Source organism: Sus scrofa, chromosome 8 (genome assembly GCF_000003025.6).
Source record: "Sus scrofa isolate TJ Tabasco breed Duroc chromosome 8, Sscrofa11.1, whole genome shotgun sequence".
Taxonomy (NCBI): domain Eukaryota; kingdom Metazoa; phylum Chordata; class Mammalia; order Artiodactyla; family Suidae; genus Sus; species Sus scrofa.
The window spans coordinates 131,642,565-131,665,468 of record NC_010450.4 but is presented as its reverse complement, the minus strand read 5'-3'; the positions used below and the strand labels follow the sequence as shown (position 1 = coordinate 131,665,468).

At 39.3% G+C, this 22,904-nt stretch overlaps 1 protein-coding gene across 4 annotated transcripts in view; it reads right to left on the bottom strand.

The window, feature by feature from the left end:
- Nucleotides 1–22,904, bottom strand: part of KLHL8 (kelch like family member 8) — a 66,991-nt gene that overhangs the window by 35,693 nt on the left and 8,394 nt on the right. For 2 of the 4 annotated variants that reach the window (XM_021101776.1, XM_021101779.1), the window contains exon 2: nt 1,584–1,942. In XM_021101776.1, the coding sequence (XP_020957435.1) occupies nt 1,584–1,796 (213 nt within the window). In that variant the 5' untranslated portion in view covers nt 1,797–1,942. Of the gene's footprint in view, nt 1–1,583; nt 1,943–6,021; nt 6,795–22,904 lie in introns of those variants that run through there. The other 2 variants (XM_021101777.1, XM_021101778.1) reach the window with 2 other exon arrangements.

Here is a 22,904-nt window from a genome sequence, read left to right as displayed (position 1 = left end):
ACTTGCCTTAAATGGCTGTATCCTTATTTTTCACTTAAGTTTATATGCAGTAGCTAGTAAAAATTATTCTAAAATCCAATTACAAAGTTTATGCAATCAAAAAAACTCTATTTCCCAACATTTACTGATATGCTGAACTGATAACTAATGAAATTCAAATGACTTATTTTACATTTTTATTTTTACCAACGCCAGTATGGGTCGCTGAATTTCACACTAGGCTTGAAAATTAGAATAATGACATAATTAAACATACTATATGGATGAAAGAGTTTAGGTGTTCCTTCATTAAAATATATAACTGGCTAAATTTCACATAAAGCTAGAATCACTTAATGGTTTTTGCTCTCAGTATCTTTTACCTAGAAATATGTAAGGACACTAAGAGTTTAAGTGAAGAGAATCTATATCATGTATTTACAAGTGTAACAGTATACTCCTGGGCGTTCTCGGCCTGAAACTCAGAATTTATGCAGTTGATAGAGTTTGCTCAGTGTCCCCCGATTTCCTTCTCCACAATGTCCTCAATCCCTACATTCTGAGTTCTAAGAACCTGACTGATCACGAGAAGAAAGCAAAATCTAAGAGATTTCGAAGTAGCAATTCTCATGTGGAAAATGCTGCATGGATGCACATAAATCTCCAACTCCCAAGAAGAGTGGTACTTTTAAATGAGCACTGAGAAATAATTAGAACACAGGCTCTTCCATGCTGCTTTATCCATTTTCCAACTTCATCAAACCTTCTTTTGTGGCAGAGCAACATGATCCTACAGACCTTAGACGAAGTCTACTGTAGACTCTCTTCATCCAAGTCTTACTAGTCTCGGCTGCACTATCAGATACAGACAAATCATCTCACTTAAAAGGCACTAGTATTGAAACAGAGATTACATTACAGGCATATCTTGTAGACATTGGGGGTTTGATCCCAAGCCAGTGTGATAAAGTAAATATCACAATAAAGTAAGTCATACAAATTTTTTGGTTTCCCAGTGCATATGAAAGTTATGTTTAGACTAAAAAATGCTAACCATCCCTGATTGCTTAGGGTTGCCACAAACCTCAATTTGTTAAAAAAACAAAAAACAAAATGCATTACCTGCAAAACACAATAAGGCAAAGTGCAAAAAAGAAAAACGATGTATGCTTGTATCAGAATAGGAATGTACAGTAAAACACTAGTGCATCTACATAAATAACCAAGAATACTGACCTCTAACCTATATCAAGAGGAAGTGAATACAACAGGATTTTTTAATTCACAAGTTAAACCCTATGGAGTCAACAGCAATTTACTTATTTCAGTAATAATAACTATTTGCTGTCTGAGGGCTCCAGAACTTTCAGAAGTTTAACTAAGAAACAGTGAATATCAACATTTAATTAGCTCAATACTAAGTTCCTTTTACTTACCCTCCCTGATATCCCTTCCCTTTCAGTAAAATAAAGGATTGATACCAAAATCATTCTGACCATAATAAAGTACAGCACCAAAATTCTGCCTTTGGTGGTTAAAGAAACCATGATTTTTCCTAACACACTGAAGAGGTTGAGAAAAGAAAGAAAAAAAGACTGTCTCACCTTCAGTGTGACGTCACAGAGTTCTCCGTTTTCATAAAACTGAAGAAGAGAACCATGGAATTCTTTCCACGCTTCATTTGCTTCAAAGATAAAAAAATCTTCCCCATCTCCATCACTAATTGAAGATCTGTTCTTTATTTGCTGGTGCGGTTGCCTTTTCCCCTTTGTGAAGCGATTCCTAGCTTGTTTCGCATTTGTAGATTCTGAAGCCATTTGCAGCACTCTTCTTTTAATACAGCTCTCTTCTCAAACATCCCATTAACGCTTTTGTAAAGGATGGGGAGAAGCAAGAAGGTAGATGCAGTCCACTAAACTTCAGATATTTCCCAAAATGTACTCAACTGCCATTGTCCAGTTCTCTGCGATTGAAAAAAAAATAAAAACAATCCCTCAAAATGAAAGATAATTAGTAATTACAGTTTACAAATACTATATATGTAAAATGACCATATATATCATTATTGAAAAAAGAAAAAAAAACTATTTTTACACTAAATGTCACATAAGCTACCTCAGCTAATTGTTTTATATCAGTGAAGAAAGTCCTTTAACTCCAATTGGAAAACTGGGGAAAGATGGTGAGGAGAAGCATGAGAAATCTGTCTCATCTATACAACAACTGTACTGGCAGAATCTGTCTCATGTTAACTATTGTGGAACTCTGGAGCCTACTGAAGGGTTACAATTTCCAGAAGAACACTTAGATAAGTAAATTACAGTTAATGCTGGTCAATTTCAGCTCTTTGTACAGTAGCAGCTCCCATCTCACACCTTCAGCCATGTGGCAAGCAGCTGGGCATGTGTTCCTGGAATAGCTTGCAGAGTTTGCAGGAGCCACAATAGGCAAGAAGGATTCTGTCCTCCAAATATAAGGGATCTCTCCTCTGATTGCTGACTGCTCTTTCTGATCACAGAGGTCCAGACAAAGAAATGGGCAGCCACTATTACTACACTTACTCTCACTGTTGCAGCCCTTTCCCTCTCACCGGAAGGGACTTCCAGGAGATTTTAAAGGCTGGTGCCCTTTACCACTTCATTTTTCACTTTTTTTTTTTTTTTTTTTTGTCTTTTTGCTATTTCTTTGGGCCACTCCTGTGGCATATGGAGGTTCCCAGGCTAGGGGTCGAATCAGAGCTGTAGCCACAGGCCTACGCATTTTTCACTTTTTAAAAAAATTTAGGGCCACATCCGCAGCATATGGAAGTTCCCAGACTAGGGTTCAAATCAGAGCTACAGCTGTGAGCCTACATCACAGCCACAGCAATGCCATATCCAAGCCACGTTTGCAACCTCCACTGCAGCTCGAGGCAAGGACAGATCATTAACCTACTGAGCAAGGCCTGGGATTGAATCCACATCCTCATGGATACTAGTCAGGTTCACTTCCACTGAGCCATGAGAGGGAACTCTTCATTTTTCACTTTTTCCCCCTTTGGGAGCAAGACACTGAAGACTAAGGCATCAAAAAACAATTACGCACACAAGGAAAATTAGAAAGTGGCCACACATGCCCGGGAAAAGTCTAAGAAAAGACTTAAGAAGACCTTAAGTTCACACCTCAGGCGGATTATCATTACAGGGATAACCTACACCAATCAAAGAAAAGCAAAACAATAACAAAAAACATCAAACCTTAAAGAATGGGGAGAACATGATCTCTAGAGTTACTACATTATTAGATTCAAATGTCTAGTATTCAACAACCACCACCACAAAAATCACAAGGAGAAACAGGAAAACATGGCCTATTCAAGGGGAAAGATGAACTAACAGAAACTCTCTCTGAAACAGAACTAAAGCCATTTATACTAGACAAAGACTGCAAAACAATTGTCTTAAAGATCCTCAAAGAACTAAAGGAAGAGAAAGTGTAAAAAGTCATTGTGTGAATAAAAAGGAACTATCGAGAAAAAACAGAAAACCTAAAAAAGGAACCATAGAGATATTCTGGAATTAAAAAGTACAATAGCTAAAAGTAAAAATTCATTAGAGGGATTTGAAGGCAGATCTGAGTAGGCAGAAAAAAAGAATAAGCAACCTTGAAGTTAAGGCAATGAAGATTATTAAGTCTGAGTAACAAAACCATTGAAAAAAACAGAGGACTTACCGTCATGACTCAGTGATTAAAAACCCAACTAGCATCCATGAGGTTGCAGGTTCGATCCCTGGCCTCGCTCAGTGGGTTAAGGATCCGGCGTTGCCTTGAGCTGTGGTGTAGGTTGCAGATGCAGCTTGGATCCTGCACTGCTGTGGCTGTGGTGCAGGCCAGCTGCTACAGCTCTTGACTGGACCCCTAGCCTGGGAACCTCCCTATGCTTCAGGCAAGGCTCTAGAAAGACAAAAAAACAACCACAAAAAAAAAAAAAACCCAAAAAGCATAAACAGATCCTAAGGGACTTGTGGGACACAATCAAACAGACCAACATATACATCATGGGAGTCCTAGAAGGATAAGAGAGAAAGAAAGGGACAGAGAGCATATTTGAAGAAATAATGGCTGAAAACTTCCCAAATGTGATGAAAGACATGAACAAAAACATATAAAGCTCCAAAGAAGGAAAACTCACAGAGACGCACACTAAGACACATTATAATCAAACTTTCAAAAGCCAAAGAGAGATCTTGAAGACAAGAACCTACGTGAATCATCACATACCAGTGATCTTCGGTAAGATTATTAGCAGATTTCTTATCAAACGTTGGAGGCTGAAACACAATGGGGAGATACATTCAAAGTACTAAAAAACTAACGTCTGTCAACTAAAGAGCTACATCCAGCAAGACAGTCCTTCAAAAGTGAGGGCGAATCAGAGAGACAAGACGGCAGGTATAGGACTTGAGCTCACCTCCTCTCACAAAACGCCAAAATCACAATTAACTGCTGAATGACCATCAGCAAAATACACTGGAAGCTACCAGAACAGAGATCCTACACCAAAAGACAAAGAAGCCACAAGGAGACAGTAGGAGTATTTTCACAATCTAAGTAATCCCCTATCTGCCAGGTGGGTGACCTAGAGACTGGAAAATAACTATATCACAGAGGGGCTCCCACAGGAGCGAGAGACCTGACCCCACCTCAGGTTCCCCAGCCTGGGGGTCTGCCACTGGGAGCAGGAGCCTCCAGAGCATTTTGCATTGAAGAAGTGCAGCTTGAGTGTACGAGCTCCACAGGACTGCAGAAACAGAGACTGCACTCAGAGGGCACACACAGGGTTTCATGTGCAGTGGGTCCCAGGGCAAGGCAGGGACTCCATAAGAATCTGGGTCAGACGTAGCTGTGGGTGCTGCAGGGTCTCCTTGGAAAGCAGGGGTCGACTGTAGCTCACTGTGGGGGAGGACCACTGAAGGTGGAGGTCCTAAGGAATAATCAGTGTGAGCTCCCCAGAGGCCGTCAGTTTGGAAAAATTGGCCCCACCCATCAGGGATGAGAAGACCCAGCCAAACAACAAACAAGGTGGGAACAGAGCCCTACCAATGAGCAGACAAAGAATCGCAGCTACAGGCATCAAAACAGTATGGTACTGGCACAAAAAAAAAAAAAAACAAATGCAGATCAACGCAACAGGATAGCAAGCACAGAAATAAACCCAAGCACCTGTGGTCAACTAGTCCATGACAAAGGAGGCAAAAACATACAACGGAGAAAAAGTCTCTTCAATAAGCGGTGCTGGGGAAACTGGACACCTACATGTAAAAGAATAAAATTAGAAAACTCTCTAATACCATACACAAGAGTAAACTCAAAATGCATTAAAGACATAAGACCAGATACTCTAAAACTCTTAGAGGGGAGTCCCCATGTGACTGAGCGGGTTAAGAACCCAACCAGTATCTGTAAGGATGCAGGTTTGATCCCTGGCCTTGCTCAGTAGGTTAAGGATCCAGTGTTGCCACAAACTGTGGTGTAGGTCTCAGATGCAGCTCAGATCCCACATTATTGTAGCTGTAGCATAGGCTGGCAACTGCAGCTCTGCTTCGACCCCTAGCCTGGGGAACTTCTGGATGCTGCAGGTACAGCCCTAAAAAGAAGAAAATCAACAAAAACAAAACAAGCAAAAAAACTCTTAGAGGAAAACAGGCAGAACACTCTGACATAAACTGCAGCAATCTTTTCAGATCCACTTCCTGGAGTAATGAAAATAAAAACAAAAATAAACAAATGGAACATAATTAAACTTAAAAGTTTCTGTACAGCAAAGGAAACCATAAGCTAAATGAAAAGACAATGCCTAGAATGTGAGAAAATCTTTGCAAATGAAGTGATTGACAAGCAACTCTTGCAGCTCAATATCAAAACAACAAAACAACAACCCAATAAAAAAATGGGCAGAACTAAATAGACATTTCTCCAAAGAAGACACAGATGGCCAAAAGGCACATGATAAGATGCTCGATATTGCTATTAGAGAAATGAATATCAAAATGAGGTACTTACCTTACACCAGCCAGAACGGCCCTCATCAGCATGTCTACAAACAATGCTGTAGTTTGTACGCCGGAGAGCGTACGGAGAAAAAGGAACCCTTTTACACTGTTGGGGAGGATGTAAACTGGAACCACCACTATGGAAAGCAGTGCAGAGGTTCCTCAAAAAACTAAAAGTAGAGTTGCCAGCAATATATTAAAAAAAACTTATTAATGTAAAAGCTTGTATTACTGTAATTTTGGTTTCCAACACCAAATTGTGTTTCCCACATAATTTAGGAGAATAACTTAAAGGTAATTAAGTAAAAACTGAGAACTTAAAAAAATTAAACAATTTAAATATAATAATTTGAAAGGATTTTCAATTGTTTTGGGGCACACCATGTATAAAGATGTAATTTGGTGACACAAACACTGAAAGGGGTGGAGATGAAGCTGTACAGGAGCCAACTTTTTGTCTGTTATTGAAGTCAGGCTTATATAAATTAATAGCTTTATGATATTAAATCCTCATAACCACAAAGAAAATACCTAGAGAATATACGCATAAGGAAATAACAAAGGAACTTAAACATTTCACTACAAAAAAGTCAACCAAATACAAAAGACAACAGTAATGCAGGGTCAAAAAAGCATTAAGGCATAGAGAAAACAGCACAATGACAGAAATAAGTCCTTCCTAATTAGTAATTACTTTAAACATTTGTGTCCAATCCAAAGACAAAAACAGGTTGAAATGGAAAGGACTGAAAAAATATTCCATGCAAATAGTAAGCAGGGAGTTCCCGCTGTGGTGCAGCAGAAATGAATCCAACTAATATCCATGAGGATGCAGGTTCGATCCCTGCCCTTGCTCAGTGGGTCAGGGATCTGGCATTGCTGTGAGCTGTGGTGTAGGTCATAGATGTGGCTTGGATCCCCAAGTTGCTGTGGCTGTGGTGTAAGCCGGCAGATGCAGCTTGGATTCGACCCCTTACCTGGGAATTTCCATAGGCTGCAGGTGTGGCCCTAAAAAGCAAAAGCAAAAAACCCAAAAAACAGTAAGCAAAAGAAAGCAAAAATGGTTATAGTAGCAAGAAACAAAAATAAGACTTTATTTTTGCTGTTTAGGGCCGGCACCTACAGCATAAGGAGGTTCACAGGCTAGGGGTCAAATTGGAGCCACAACTGCTGGACTATGCCACAACCACAGCAATGCTAGATCTGAGCCACGTCGGCAACCTATACCACAGCTTACGGCAACGCTAGATCCTCAACCCTCTGAGCAAGGCCACAGATCGAACCTGCATCTTCATTCATGGATACTAGTCATTCATTTCCACTGGACCTCATGGTTCCTAGTCAGATTTGTTTCCGCTGTGCCACAACAGGAACTCCAAAAATAAGACTTTAAATTAAAAAGTTACAAGAAATAAAAAGGGATAGAATAGGAGTTCCTGTCGTGGCTCAGCAGAAATGAATCTGACTAGCATCCATGAGGAGGCAAATTCAATCTCTGGCCTCGATTAGGTTAAGGATCTGGCACTGCTGTGAGCTGTAGTGTATGTAGGTCCCAGATGAGGCTCAGATCCGGTGTTGCTGTGACATAAGCCAGCAGCTACAGCTCTGATGCATCCCCTAGCCTGGAATCTCCATTTGCCATGAGTGTGGCCCTAAAAAGACAAGAAAGAAACAAGGGGGGGGGGGACAGAAAATTAAAAAACTTGCAAAATTATGGATATTAACTTTTTTTTTTTTTTTTTTTTTTTTTTTTGCTTTTTAGGGTTGCACCCACAGCATGTGGAGGTTCCCAGCCTAGGTCAAGTCAGAGCTACAGCCGCTGGCCTACGCCACAGCAATGTGGGATCTGAGCTGTGTCTGCGACCTATACCACAGCACAGGGCAATGCCTGATCTTTAATGCACTGAGCAGGGGCCAGGGATCAAACCTGCATCTCATGGATCCTGAGCCCGACGGGAACTCCCTTAATGCAATTTTAAACCACCACTGGGTCAAGGAGAAATCCCAAGGACATTAGAAAATACTCAGAGATAAATGAAAGCAAAGACATGACATACTAAAACTTATGAGAATCAGAGAAAGCAGTGCTAAGGGGAAAATTTATACTTTTAAACACCTACTTTTTTTAAAAAAAGAGACATCTCAAATCAACAACCTATCTTTACTACTTCAGGAACTAGAAAAAGAGAAATTAAAGCCAAACCAGGCAGAAGGAAGCAAATAATAATGGTGAGAGCAAAGAGAAGTGAAACAGAGAAGAAAAAAACAATAGAGAAAAATCAAACCAAAAGTTGCAAAGATCAACAAAATTGACAAAACTTTAGCTACATGGACTAAGAAAGAGACAAGGCTCAAATGACTATATTCAGAAATGAAAATGAGGACATTATTATTGCTGGTTCTAAAGAAATAAAAAGTATTGTAAAAGAAAATAATAAACTGTACACCAACAAACTGGATAACCAATCACCTAGATGAAAAGGACAAGTTCTTAGAAACACAAAACCTAGCAAGACGAAATCACAAAGAAATAGGAAATGTGAACAGACCTGTAATGAGTAAGGAGACTGAATTAGTAATCAAAAATCTCCCAACAAATAAAAGTCTTACGATTTCACTGGTAAATTTCACCAAACATTTAAAAAAGAATGAATACCATTCCTTCTCAAACTTTTCCAAAAAAATAAAGAGCAAGGAACATTTTCTCACTCTTTCTATGAGGCCAGCAGTACCCTGATACCAAACCCAACATGTTTTAGCAAAGCATGAGGAGGAACTAGAACCCCTGTGTACTCTTGGTGGGAATGGAAAATGGTACAGCCGCTGTGGAAAACAGTACAGGAGCTCCTCGAAAAACTCAGAGGGAGTTCCCTGGTAGCCTAGCTACCAACGATCCAGTGTTGTCACTGCTGTGGCCTGGGTTCAGTCCCTGGCCTGGGAACTTTCTTTTGTCAGGTACAGCCACCCCACCCCAAAACAAAACAAATCCCAAAACTTACATCAGAACTGCCATATCATGCAGCAATTCCACTGCTGGGTATATATGCAAAAGAATTAAAAGCAAGGTCTTGAAGAGATATTTTTACATATATGTTCATAGCAACACTATTCAACAGCTGAAATGTGGAAGCAACCCAAGTGTCCACATGCAAGTAAATGGATAAGCCAAATGTGGCATATGCATACAATGAAACATTATTCAGCCTTAAAAAGTAAATTATGCAATATGGTACAATATGGATGAACATTAGAGATGATTATGCTAAATGCAATAAGCCAGTCAAAAAAAGATATACTGGCACATGTAGACAAAATCATAAAGACAGTATAATGATGGCTGTCAAAGGCTGGACAGAGAGGAGAAGGGAGGCGTACTTAACAGAGTTTCGGTTTTACAAGTGTGAAAGAGTGATGTGGATGGCGGTAATGATGATCTAACAATGTGAGTGCACTTAATGTCTCTGAAACAAGCACTTTATAAAATTAAGATAGTCAATTTTATGCTATGTATTTTACCACAATAAAAAACATCTAATTTGAGAACAATTCATTACTATATGACTTTTAAGATGTGGAAGGTACTATCTCCAAAAAGAGAGATAATGGAGTTCCCTTTGTGGCTCAGGGGTAATGAACCCAACTAATATCCATGAGGACATGGCTTTGATCCCCGCCCTCACTCAGTGGGTTAAGGACCCAGCATTGCTGTAAGTTGCAGCGTAGGGCACAGATGTGGCTTAGATCCTAGGTTGCTGTGGCATGGGCCAGCAGCAGCTCTGATTCCACCCCTACCCTGGGAACTTCCATATGGCATGGGTGTGGCCCTAAAAAGCATAAAGGGGGGGGGGCATGAGCTAGAAATTTTAAATTTAAAGATGTTGTCCAATGATGCAAAGCAAAAATAGAGGTTATCTGACTGAATGAGGGTCATCTTAGATTCTGAAGTCAAATCATAACTGTATCAGTTACCAACTGTATATAACCTTAGGCAAATGACAACACGCATCAAACCTCAGTTATCTTCTCTGTGAAATAGAGCAACCACTTACTTTACAAATATATTTTGGGGGTTAGAGATATGGTGTTGCTAGACACAGGCACTGTCACATTATAAAAAAAATCTCATTTGCATTCTCACAAATGAATTTCCTAGTATTACATAAAGTCAAATTTACTCTTTATCAAAGCATATATGATGACTATCCCACACCAATAGTCTTATTCTATAATTCTACTTTAGTGGCAGTAACAACAAATTTTTAAGTTAAATTACATTATACTACTCACTGGCTATGTGTCTTTTTTTTGGCCACACCTGTGGCATGTGGAAGTTCCCTGGCCAGGGATCAAACCTATGCCAGAGCAGCCAACCCAAACCACTGCAGTAACAACACTGGATCCTTAACCCATTGTGTCACAAAAGAACTCCTGTGACTTTTTTTTTTAAGGCTTTGCTAACCTTGATTTCTTCATCTATAAACAGGTATACCTGTCTACTTCATAAGACTAGTCTAAGAATTATATCAAATGCGGAGTTCCCGTCGTGGCGCAGTGGTTAACGAATCCGACTAGGAACCATGAGGTTGCGGGTTCGATCCCTGCCCTTGCTCAGTGGGTTAAGGATCCGGCGTTGCTGTGAGCTGTGGTGTAGGTTGCAGACACGGCTTGGATCCTGCATTGCTGTGGCTCTGGCGTAGGCTGGCAGCTACAGCTCCAATTAGACCCCTAGCCTGGGAACCTCCATATGCCGTGGGAGTGGCCCAAGAAATGGCAAAAAGAAAAAAAAAATTATATCAAATGCAATAACAGAATTACAAGTGCTTATGAAATTATAAACCATGTTGCAAATACTGGTACTATTAGCTTGGAAACTTCACTTGCTACGCAGTTTCTGAAAATGATAAATATCTTAACTCTTCCTATACTAGCCTCCTCATTTTTAATTTCATCAACTGTTTTCAGATTTTGAAAGGAACCAAAATGGTCAATGTAAGATTTTCGATTATGGTTATTAATATTGTCTTAAAGTCACTCTCATGGACACATGATGGTGACCCTCAGTGAGTCATGCCTTCATATAATCCCCCTGAGTATCAGGAGAACCTGTGACTTGTTTCTAACCAACAGAATACAGAAAGGAAATGAAGTGTCACTCTGATTATGCTACATCATCTAAGATTCTGTAAACACACTGGACTGAGGTGCTCGTGTGCAAGTCTTCAAGAAGCCAAGTGCCACGGAGAGACCCATGTAGCAGGGAACTAGAGCCGATCCCCAGGACCTGAGGACGGCCTCCACCTGAGTGTCAATAAAAAGCTAAAAGAGGAGTTCCCGTCGTGGCGCAGGGGTTAACGAATCCAACTAGGAAGCATGAGGTTGCAGGTTCGGTCCCTGGCCTTGCTCAGTGGGTTAACGATCTGGCGTTGCCGTGAGCTGTGGTGTAGGTTGCAGACGCGGCTCGGGTCCCGCATTGCTGTGGCTCTGGCGTAGGCTGGTGGCTACAGCTCCGATTGGACCCCTAGCCTGGGAACCTCCATATGCCGCGGGAGCAGCCCAAGAAATAGCAAAAAAAGACAAAAAAAAAAAAAAGTTAAAGAGTTTTCAGTCATACAGTTGCAGAGAAACTCTCCTGACAACCTAAATGTTTGGAAATAGATTTTTCCAATAGTTAAGGCTCCACAGGATAACAGACCAGCCAACACCTTGACTGCAGCCTCTGTGAGATCCTGAGCAGAGGACTCAGCTAAGCTGTGCCCAGACTCCTTACCCACAGAAACTGTGAGATAAATGTATGTTGCTTTAAGCCACTAAGTTTATGATGGTCCATTACACAGAACAGAGAATACAGACACCTTCCATCGGGAACAAAATTTACTCAGGAAAGCATGTGCAGATGTTCTAATAGGCAGCAATCACTCTAACCTCTTTTAAGCTCACGTTTCTGATGCAGAATTAACACAGAACAGATGGGACAAACAGAAAACAAATACCCCAATGAGCAGTCAAAAACCTTTCCAGTAGAGAGTCAGATAGTAAATAGTTCAGGCTTTGCAGGCCATAAAATCTCTATCACAACTACTAAACTTTGCCATTGTAGCACAAAAGCAACCACAGACTACGGGAAATAAGTGAGCATAGCTGTGTTCCAATAAAACCTCAATTTATAGGAGGTCCCTGGTGGCCTGCACCTTAAGGATCTGGTGTTCTCATTGCTGTGGTCATGAAATAATCTCTCCCTGGCCTGGAAACTTCTCTATGCCACAGTTGCAGCCAAAAAAAAAAAAAAAAAAAAAAAAAAAAGCCTTAATTTACAAAAACAGTTGGTGAGTGTGATTTGGCCCCTGGGTCATAGTTTGCCAAAACCTGAGAAGGATGGTTGATTCAAACACAATTACATCAGTAATCATGTTAAATATAAATGCTCTAAGCACTCCCAAATAAAAGGCAGAGATTCAGAAATAGTACTCAGCTATAAAGAAAACGCCATTGAAACATAAAACATTACATGAAAAATCAAACCAATCTCAAAAGGTTACATACTGTATAATTTCATTCATGTAACATCCTCAAAATAACAAAATTATAAAGATGAAGAAAAGATTAGTGGTGGTGGCCAGGGAAAGAGGAGGGGAAAGGAGTGGCTGGGGCTGTAAATGGGCACCACAAAAGATATTTGTGATCGAACTACACTGCATCTTGACTATGACAGTGGTCATATAAATTTAAACGTGAGAACATATACAATCATAAATGAGTGCATGTAAAATAGTAGCAATCAGAAGAAAGCACACTGCATTAATATCAATTCCTCGGTTGTAATATTGTACTAAAGTTATTCACGATATTACCATTGAGGGAAACTGGATGAAGGGTATACAAGATTTATTACTTTTTACAACTGCATGTGAATCTATAATTATCTCAGAAAAGGCTTAAAAGAAAAAAAAGAAAGACTGTTAGACTGGATAAGCAAAAGTGAGACCCAACTATAAGTTGCCTACAAGCAAAGAGCCATTTCAAGTATAAAGATACAAATAGGTTAAAACAAAGGATAGAAACAGATATACCATGCTAACAGTGACAAAACAACAACAAAACAAAACCTGAAATGGCTGTATTATCAAACAACACAGACTTCAGAGCAAAGAAAATTACCAGTAATTAAAAAGACACTATAGAAAATATGCATAACCACATACAAAAGAATAAATCTGGACCCTTACCTTACACCATACACAAAAATTAACCTAAAGTATATTAAAGATCCAAATGTAAGACCTGAAACTATAATAAAACTCCTGGAAGAAAACTCGGGGAAAACACTTTTGTGGTGTTGGATCTGGCAATGATGTCTTGCTACCACCAAAGCACAAGCAACAACGACAAGACAAATGGGACTATGGGACTATATCAAACTTTAGTACTTCCCCACAGCAAAGGAAATCATCAACCAGGTGAGAGAGGCAACTCAGGAGTTTCCACTGTGGTGCAATAGGACTGTCAGCGTCTCTGCAGCACCAGGACTCAGGTTCAATCCCCGGTGCAGCTCAGTGCACTGCCACAGCTGCAGAATAGGTTTGCAACTGTGGCTCAGATCTGGTCCCTGGCCTGGGAGCGCCATATGCTGTGGGCAGCAAAAAAAAAAAAAAAAAAAAAGGTACCCACAGAATGGCAGAAAATATCTGCACACTCTATACCTGATGAGGGGTTAATATCCAGAGGAAAAAACTCCTACCACTGAACAATAAAAAACTGATCATCTAATTTAAAAAATGGGCAAAGAGCTTGAATGAACATTTCTCCAAAGAAATACAAATGACTGATAAACATATGAAGAGATGCTCAACATCAATGTCAGAGAATTACAAATCAAAATTACAAGGAGATATCACCTCATACCAGTCAGGATGGCCACTTTCAAAAAATAGAAAACAGCAAATGTTGGCCAGGATGTGGAGAAATTGGAATCTTTACACACTGTTGCTGGAAATATTAAAATAGTGCAGATACTATGGAAACAGTATGGCAGTTCCTCAACTTAAAATAGAATTATCATAAGTTCCCATCGTTGCTCAGCATCCATGAGGACGTGGGTTCGATCCCTGGCCTCGCTCAGTGGGTTAAGGATCCGGCGTTGCCTTGAGCTGTGGTCTAGGCTGGTGGCTACGGCTCTGACTGGACCCCAGCCTGGGAACCTCCATATGCTGTGGGTGCGGCCCCTAAAAGACAAAAAAAGAAAAAAAAAAATAGAATTATCACAACACACAGCAATCCTACTTCTGGGAGTGTGTGTACAAATATTTGAATTTGGAATTAGTAGATGCAAACTATTTCATTTGGGGTAGATAAGCAATGAGATCCTGCTGTATAGCACAGGGAACTGTATCTAGTTACCTGTGGTAGAACAGGATGGCAGATAATGTGAGAAAAAGAATATATAAATATGTATGACTGGGTCACTTTGCTATACAGCAGAAATTGACAGAACACTGTAAATCAACTATGAGAGAAAAAATCAAAATCTTAATAAAATGATACTATGGGACGACTGAGGAAATTTAAACACTAACTGAATATTAGATTATACTAGGAAATTTTGTAAACGTTTTTAGATGTGAATAATTTGGGGTTTATATTTTTTAAAAGGTGGGAAAGTCCTTATATGATCTCTCAAGTCTTTAAAGACAAAATGGTATAATGTCTAGGATTTGCATTAAAATGATGAAACAGACATGAAGATTTCCAAAGTTAAAAAAAAAATGGCATAATACAGTTGGCCCTCCATTCCTACAGATGCAGATCCCCCAGATACAGAAAGACAACTGTACTCTCTCACTTAAGCATCATAACGATGCTACAGATGGCCTAAACATCCCTGACTTGTCCTGTTACACAGGTAGGAAAACGGTGGGAGCGAGGGTTTTAATTCCATTCTGATCAAGCCCCTTCTTCTTCTACTGTATCTCACATTTCACTCCTGCGTTTCCCTCAAGTACATGCACAAGTCCTCAGGCTGTTCCTCAGAGGGGATGATACCAAGGCCTAGCTCATCAGTAATGCTTCTTTCACGGAGCCTTCCCTAATTTTTCCAATGGGATGTGATCTACCTTCTAGGAACACATTCTGATCCATTCTCTTTCCTCCCCTTGTGTTTTGGACTTAGTTGCTTAATACAGTGTGAACTCTTTGAGAAGATTATGTCTCAGAAACATCTACGTATTCTTGCCCACATGAGCCTGGGTCATCAGTGATTGAATCAACCTGATTCTTACGGGCTGGGTGCTTTTTCCCCCAACATTAAAAAAAAAAAAAAAAAAAAAGTGTGTCAACTCATCATTACTGGTTACTCTAATGAGTCTTCTTCCATCTCAAACTTCATACCGTATTTCATGTCCTTGGTGTCTGGTTTTATGACTGTAGGTATCATTAATACCTTACTTTTAAGCTTTACTAGATTTAAATACATACAGTTCAAAACTATTACACATTTTCCCCTTATATAAAACTACTCTAGCTTTTGTCTAGTAAAAGGCTTTGTTGTCATAAAAGTACTGCCTTTGTTACAGGACTGTGCTTTATGAAAACGGCATTAATAAACACTTATTTTTATAAAATTATTTTTATATTTAACATCAGATTTGGGCAAAATACAACAGCTCTAAAACATTCTATAGCAAATTCTTTTAAAATGGTCTAGGGAGTTCCAGTAGTGCGCAGTGGTTAATGAATCCGACTGGGAACCATGGTGTTGCAGGTTCAATCCCTGGCCTTGCTCAGTGGCTTGAGGATCTGGCGTTGCTGTGAGCTGTGGTGTAGGTCGCAGACGTGGCTTGGATCCCGCATTGCTGTGGCTCTGGCGTAGGCTGGTGGCTATAGCTCCGATTAGACCCCCTAGCCTGGGAACTTCCATATGCCACGGGAGTGGCTCAATAAAATGCAAAAGACAAAATAAATAAGTAAATAAATAAATAATACAAGAAAATGGTCTATTATAGGAGTGCTCCGGTGACTCAGTGTGTTAAGAATCCAGCCTTGTCACCATAGCAGCTCGGATAGCTACTGTGGCATAGGTTCAATCCCTGGCCCAGGAATGTCCACACACTGCAAGTGCACCCCAAGGTGAAGATAAAAATTAAATGTCTATTATATAATAGAACAGGAAGACAGAAGCAGGAAAAAATATTTACTCCAAGACATTTCACTCTACCCAACTTGGTTGAGTATGGGACTTAGACTGTATATTAAACAATGAAAGTATAATTCCACCTAAACTCTAAGCCAGAATTTTTTTAATGTATCTAAAACTGATTCTTAGGGAGAAAAGAATATGATACTCCTCCTTCTCCAAATATGTTAAGAGATTATAAACATCAGGAAAAAAGAAAGATGGTCCATGGAAGTCTGTTTCTATCACACCTGGCACATTACGGTACTGAAGCAGACAGAAGTTGAGACCTTCTTTTCCTCTGCTCCTCTAAGTGCCAGTAACTCTTACCAAACAACAAAGCAAACAGTTCTGAAGAAAAAAGTACTTCCAAACAGAAAAAGACAGGTATTACTGGTTCAATGACGAGTATAACAAAACTAATGCATTTATTTTTAATGTGAACACAACCTACAATGAATCACAGAAAAGAGGTCTTAAAGCTTAAAAGGTACTACTATGTTAAGGCAGCCCACTTTACTCTTTTTTCAAATGTCTTTACATGTTTTTTTGTTTGCTGTTTTTTGTCTTTTCAGGGCTGAACCTGCAGCCTATCGAAGTTCCCAGGCTAGGGGTTGAATTGGAGCCATAGCCGCCAGCCTAAGCCACAGCAATGCCAGATCTGAGCCGCACCTGCTACCTACACTGCAGCTTGCAGCAATGCTGGATAGTTAACCCACTGAGCAAGGCCAGGTACGGAACCAGTGTCCTCATGGATACTAGTTGGGTTCTTATTAACCTGCTGAGCCACAATGGGAACCTTCTTCGCATTTATAATCTCACATTTTAACAGGTACTATTAATATAAAAAACTATTATGCAGAATACTGTACTTACACTATATTATATATTATTCTCATAAAGGTCTTTACATGCAAAGAGTGATTTTTGTATTACATATTAATTAGAACAGTATTATACAGAAAGAACTCCAAATGGCATTCAGATTGATTGAAAGCACCTCTAAAAAACCCCAATGCTATATAGTTCCCGCTTCAATACTTACTATAGGTGCTATTTGACTCCTTCTTCTTTAAAATACTTAATTTGTACTCTTTACAATTTTTTTTTTTTTCCGTCTTTTCTAGGGCTGCATCTGCAGCATGTGGAGGTTCCCAGGCTAGGGGTCCAATCAGAGCTGTAGCCGCCGGCCTACGCCAGAGCCACAGCTACACCAGATCCGAGCGGCGTCTGCGACCTACACCACAGCTCAAGGCAACGCCAGATCCTTAACCCACTGAGCGAGGCCAGGGATCGAACCTGCAACCTCATGGTTCCTAGTTGGATTCATTAACCACTGCGCCACGACAGAACTCCTACTCTTTATAATTCAGACGAAAAATTTAAATGACACAAATTAAATTTTCAGTAGTATCTAATTAATTTTAGAGCTATATTTGAAAGCTGACAGAGAACATGTATTTCCCAAGTTAATTTGTGTGTATTTGTGAAATAAAATGGTAAATCCCCCCTCATGTTGGCGAGAGGAAAACCTGATTGCAGGAATTCTCCACACATTCCATGCTATGTCACACTTCTCCATGTCGCTCTCTGCCTCTGTTCAGGGTGTCCTCTCATTTTGAAATGCCCTTTACCAACACTCATTCTTATCAGCTGACGCTTCCTCACCTTTTTCTTTTTTCTTTAGGGCCAAACCGGTGGCATATAGAAGTTCCCAGGCGAGGGGTCGAATCCAAGCTGCAGCTGCCAGCCGACACCACAGCCACAGCAACACTGGATTTAAGCCACATCTGTGACCTATGACCTATGCTATAGTTTATGGCAACACTGAGTGAGACCAAGGATGAAACCACAAGCTCATGGATACTAGTTGGGTTCTTAACCTACTGAGCCACAATGGGAACCCATCTTCCTCATCTTTTAAGACTCAGCTCAGGTTCGTTTGCTCAAAAAGGTCATCCCTGGAGTTCCTGCTATGGCTCAGCAGGTTAAGAACCAGACACAGTATCCATGAGGATGCGGGTTCGATCCCTGGCCTCACTCAATGGGTTAAGGATCCAGTGCTGCCTTAAGCAAGAGCAAAGGGTGCAGATGAGCCTCGCATCTGGCATTACCATGGCTATGGGATAGGCCTGCACCTGCAACTCTGATGTGACCTCTAGCCCAGGAACTTCCACATGCCTCAGATGCAGCTAGGAAAAAAAAAAAAAAAAAGAAAGAAAGAAAAAAAAGGAAAAAAACGGTCATCCCTGAAAATCTCCCTTATTCTTAGCCTGGACTGAGTGTACTTCCTCTGTGCTCCTATAACAATTTGATCACAGCTTTCTCATTGCACTGAAAAGTAGATTATTCAATATTCAACTTATACATATATATATTCAATGATAAACTTAATCAAATTTACAATATCTGTAATAACTGCCTATTCACTATGTCTTTCCTGTAAGACTACACATACGTCTCCGAAACACAGGCTCTTTCTTACTTACTCCCATAGTTTCCATGTTGAGCATAACACACACACAGTAGACAGAGGTACTAACAACATTTTGGAAAGAATGAACAGACTATGAACCCCTGAAACCCTTTATTATTCAAATCAACATATTATTAAATTATTTGAAGTAAAATAACACTGTATTATTGATATATTATTTTAATCATCATCACAAAGAATGTCACTTAAGGACATTTTTTAATTATTTCATTTCACAGGCAAACGTTTAAATTTTTTTTTACTTTTAAGTCAGGAAAAAATTAAGCTATACTCATTAGTTCCTTTTTATTTACAAAAGCAAAGAGTAGAGATTTTAAATTTTGAATCGAATGGTCCAGAAGAAAATGCATTGTGCCAATAATTAAAGGAGAATCTGCTCTTCTGACAAACTGGATTATTTCAGTAGTTCCTACTCGAGTAGTAAAGGTACATGTAACCTTCAACAGTTTACTACTGTAACTTACAAAAAAAAAATCTTTTTCTTCACTAAATTCTTACAATATTAAAGTCTATCAGACGCCTGATGACATGATGATGTTGACACACACAAAGAAATGTTTTTCTTAGCATTAGCATGAATTAGATAATATTGTTATTTGTTACCAAAATCTGCTTGTTAAATACTATTAGTCAATTCCAGGGTCTATAAACAATATTTTCACTGCACCAAATACTCTGTAAGTTGTTTCTTTTCTTTTTTTTTTTTTTAACTATTTTATTTTTTTTTTTATTTTTTTATTTTTTGTCTTTTGTCTTTTTGTTGTTGTTGTTGTTGCTATTTCTTGGGCCGCTCCCGCGGCATATGGAGGTTCCCAGGCTAGGGGTTGAATCGGAGCTGTAGCCACTGGCCTACGCCAGAGCCACAGCAACGCGGGATCCAAGCCACGTCTGCAACCTACACCACAGCTCACGGCAACGCCGGATCGTTAACCCACTGAGCAAGGGCAGGGACCGAACCCGCAACCTCATGGTTCCTAGTCGGATTCGTTAACCACTGCACCACGACGGGAACTCCTGTAAGTTGTTTCTATTTTAGGGTTTGTTTTATTAAGAAGGCATTCTATTGGTGCTTCACTACCCATAATCACTTCCTTGTTTGAAATGGATCACTTAATTTATTATAGTCATAAAAGTTTGAATGTCTAGTATAAAGCAGTTAAAAAAAAAGGACTTGAACTTTACCTAAATATGTGAACTGCATTTGTGAACGCCTAGGAGAAGCTTCTATTATTATCTTTACTTGAGAAGGTGGAAAAAGTCACAGGGTTGTACTTAGACAATAAATAATTATCAGATTAAAAATATAAAGCCTACTAAAAAAAATAATAATTTGTTCCCAGGTGTTGAAAGATATATCCCATTCAATATCTGAAACAAAATTAAAAAACACAAAGCTGAATAATACTTACTACTTACTTCAGGGAGAACCATGCTGGTGGCACAGTTCCTCTGAGCAGATCACACTGCTAATCTCAGAGTTGGGAGGAAGTGTGGAGTGAGCGGCTGGTGGACTTTCAGAGGCTTGCAAAATCCTGTTCACCAAGGGAAGCTGTTGATGGGTTACACTAACTTACAACCAATTCTTTTTTTTTTTTTTTTTGTCTTTTTGCTATTTCTTGGGCCGTTCCCACGGCATATGGAGGTTCCCAGGCTAGGGGTCGAATCAGAGCTGTAGCCACCAGCCTACGCCAGAGCACAGCAATGCGAGATCCAAGCCGCGTCTGCGACCCACACCACAGCTCACGGCAATGCCACATCCTTAACCCACTGAGCAAGCACAGGGACCAAATCCGCAACCTCATGGTTCCTAGTCGGATTCGTTAACCACTGCGCCACAACGGGAACTCCACAACCAATTCTAAAGTACAGTTGTTCACAGAATAAACAGATTTGAAACTGGTTCTGGTGACTAGTTATTACCATAGCTATACATGGCTAACTCTCTTGGAGGTTTGGGAACTTCCTTTTACTTTTACAAGGTAAGCACATAAACCAATATACACGTATATATATTAGGGTTATATACTAGTCTGGTGATTTTATAACATTTCAAGACATTTCAATAAAAAACCAGAAATACGGACAGTGTTAAGGATAAGCACCACTTTGTCTAATAATTCAGTCAGGCACTACATGCTACATTGTAGGTTCTGTATATTCAAAGATGACTACGAAAAGCAACAACCAAGTGCTTCATTACAATGCTATTCAAAGTGGGTCTTGACAGACACTGTAAACCAACTATAATGGAAAAAATATAAATCATCACAAAAAACACACGAAATGGGTCTGATCCACAAATTTTTTTTCTTTAACAGGTCTTCAATGAGCTTGGTACAAATACGGAGTGTTTAGAAACTTTTAGAGCAAAGTTACATTTCGCAGTAATTTTATGTCTGTTGAATTTCATTAAAGAATTGAAGATTGTATTTTGCATGTCCTTTTTTCATTGTTCTACTAATTAATTCATTTTTGTGGTCTTTTACCAAACTATTGGTTCATAAACTAGTTTTTTACTACAGAGTTTGGGAAGCACTACTTCATGGGACTCAAAAGCAGCTATCCACAGCAAGTGAGGCTGTGTTACATTCTGTTATTAAGATACATATAATACATACCAATAAAGTAGCTGCATCAAAATATGAAGAATGGTGTTGGTGGCCTAAAAGAAAAATCTCTCAAAAGATGATACAGCACACTTAAGAATGGCTGCATAATCAATCTCGACTAGAAGATTATAATGTATGGATAAAGAAATGACTGATTAAGCTGGCACAGCCACTATGGAGAACAGTATGAAGGTACCTTAGAAATCTATACATAGAACTACCATATGATCCAGCAATCCCACTCCTGGGCATACATCCGGACAAAACTTTCCTTAAAAAAGACACATACACCCGCATGTTCATCGCAACTCTATGAACAATAGCCAAAACATGAAAACAACCCAAATGTCCATCAACAGATGATTGGATCAGGAAGATGTGGTATATATACACAATGGAAAACTACTTGGCCATCAAAAAGAACGACATAATGCCATTTGCAGCAATATGGATGGAACAAGAGACTCTCATACTGAGTGAAATAAGTCAGAAAGAGGAAGACAAATACCATATGATATCACTTATATCTGGTATCTAATATACAGCACAAATGAACCTTTCCACAGAAAAGAAAATCATGGACTTGGAGAATAGAATTGCGGTTCCCCAGGGGGAGGGGGAGCGAGTGGGATGGATTGGGAGCTTGGGGTTAATGGATGCAAACTACTGCTCTTGGAATGGATTTACAATGAGATCCTGCTGTGTAGCACTGAGAACTATGTCTAGATACTTACACTGCAGCACAACAATGGGAAAAAAAATTATGTATACATGTATGCGTAACTGGGTCCCTATGCTGTACAGTGGGAAAAAAAAACAGTATAAAAAAAGAAATGACTGATTAAAATTGCTTCAAGAGTAAGACTGTAAGTGTGAAAAAACTTAGGAGTATCTTAAGCCATCTATCTCTTGTACTGTCTTTTTTTTTTTTTTTTTTAATGTATGCCAAAGAATAGGTATTAACTCTTCTCTGAATGTTTGATAGACTTCACCTGTGTAGCCATCTGGTCCTGTACTTTTGTTCTTTGGAAGGTTTTCAATTACAAACTCAATTTCAGTACTTGTGATCAGTCTGTTCATATTTTCAATTTCTTCCTGGTTCAGTACTGGTAGGTTGTACATTTGTAAGAATCTATCCATTTTTTTTAGGCTGTCCATTTTATTGACATATAGTTGCTTAGAGTATTCTCTTACAATCCTTTGTATTTCTGTGGAGTTGTCATTTCTCCTTTTTCATTTCTAATTTTATTGATTTGAGCCCTCTCTTTTTTCTGGCTAAAGATTTATCAATTTTACTGATCTTTTCAAAGAACCAACTTTTGGTTTCATTGACCTTCTCTATTGTTTTGTCTCTATTTCATTTATAACTGCTCTGATCTTTATGATTTCTTTCCTTCTGCTAATTTTGGGTTTTGTCTGTTTCTCCTTCTCTAATTGTTTTAGGTGCAAGGTTAGGTTTTAACTAACCTTGCACCTAAAAGAAAGAAGAAAGAAGAGCTTTTCTTCTTTCTTGAGGTAAGAGTGTATTGCTATAAACTTTCCTCTGAGAACTGCTTTTGCTTTGTCCCCTAGGTTTTGGGTTGTTGCATCTTTGTTGTCATTTCTAAGTATCTTTTGATTTC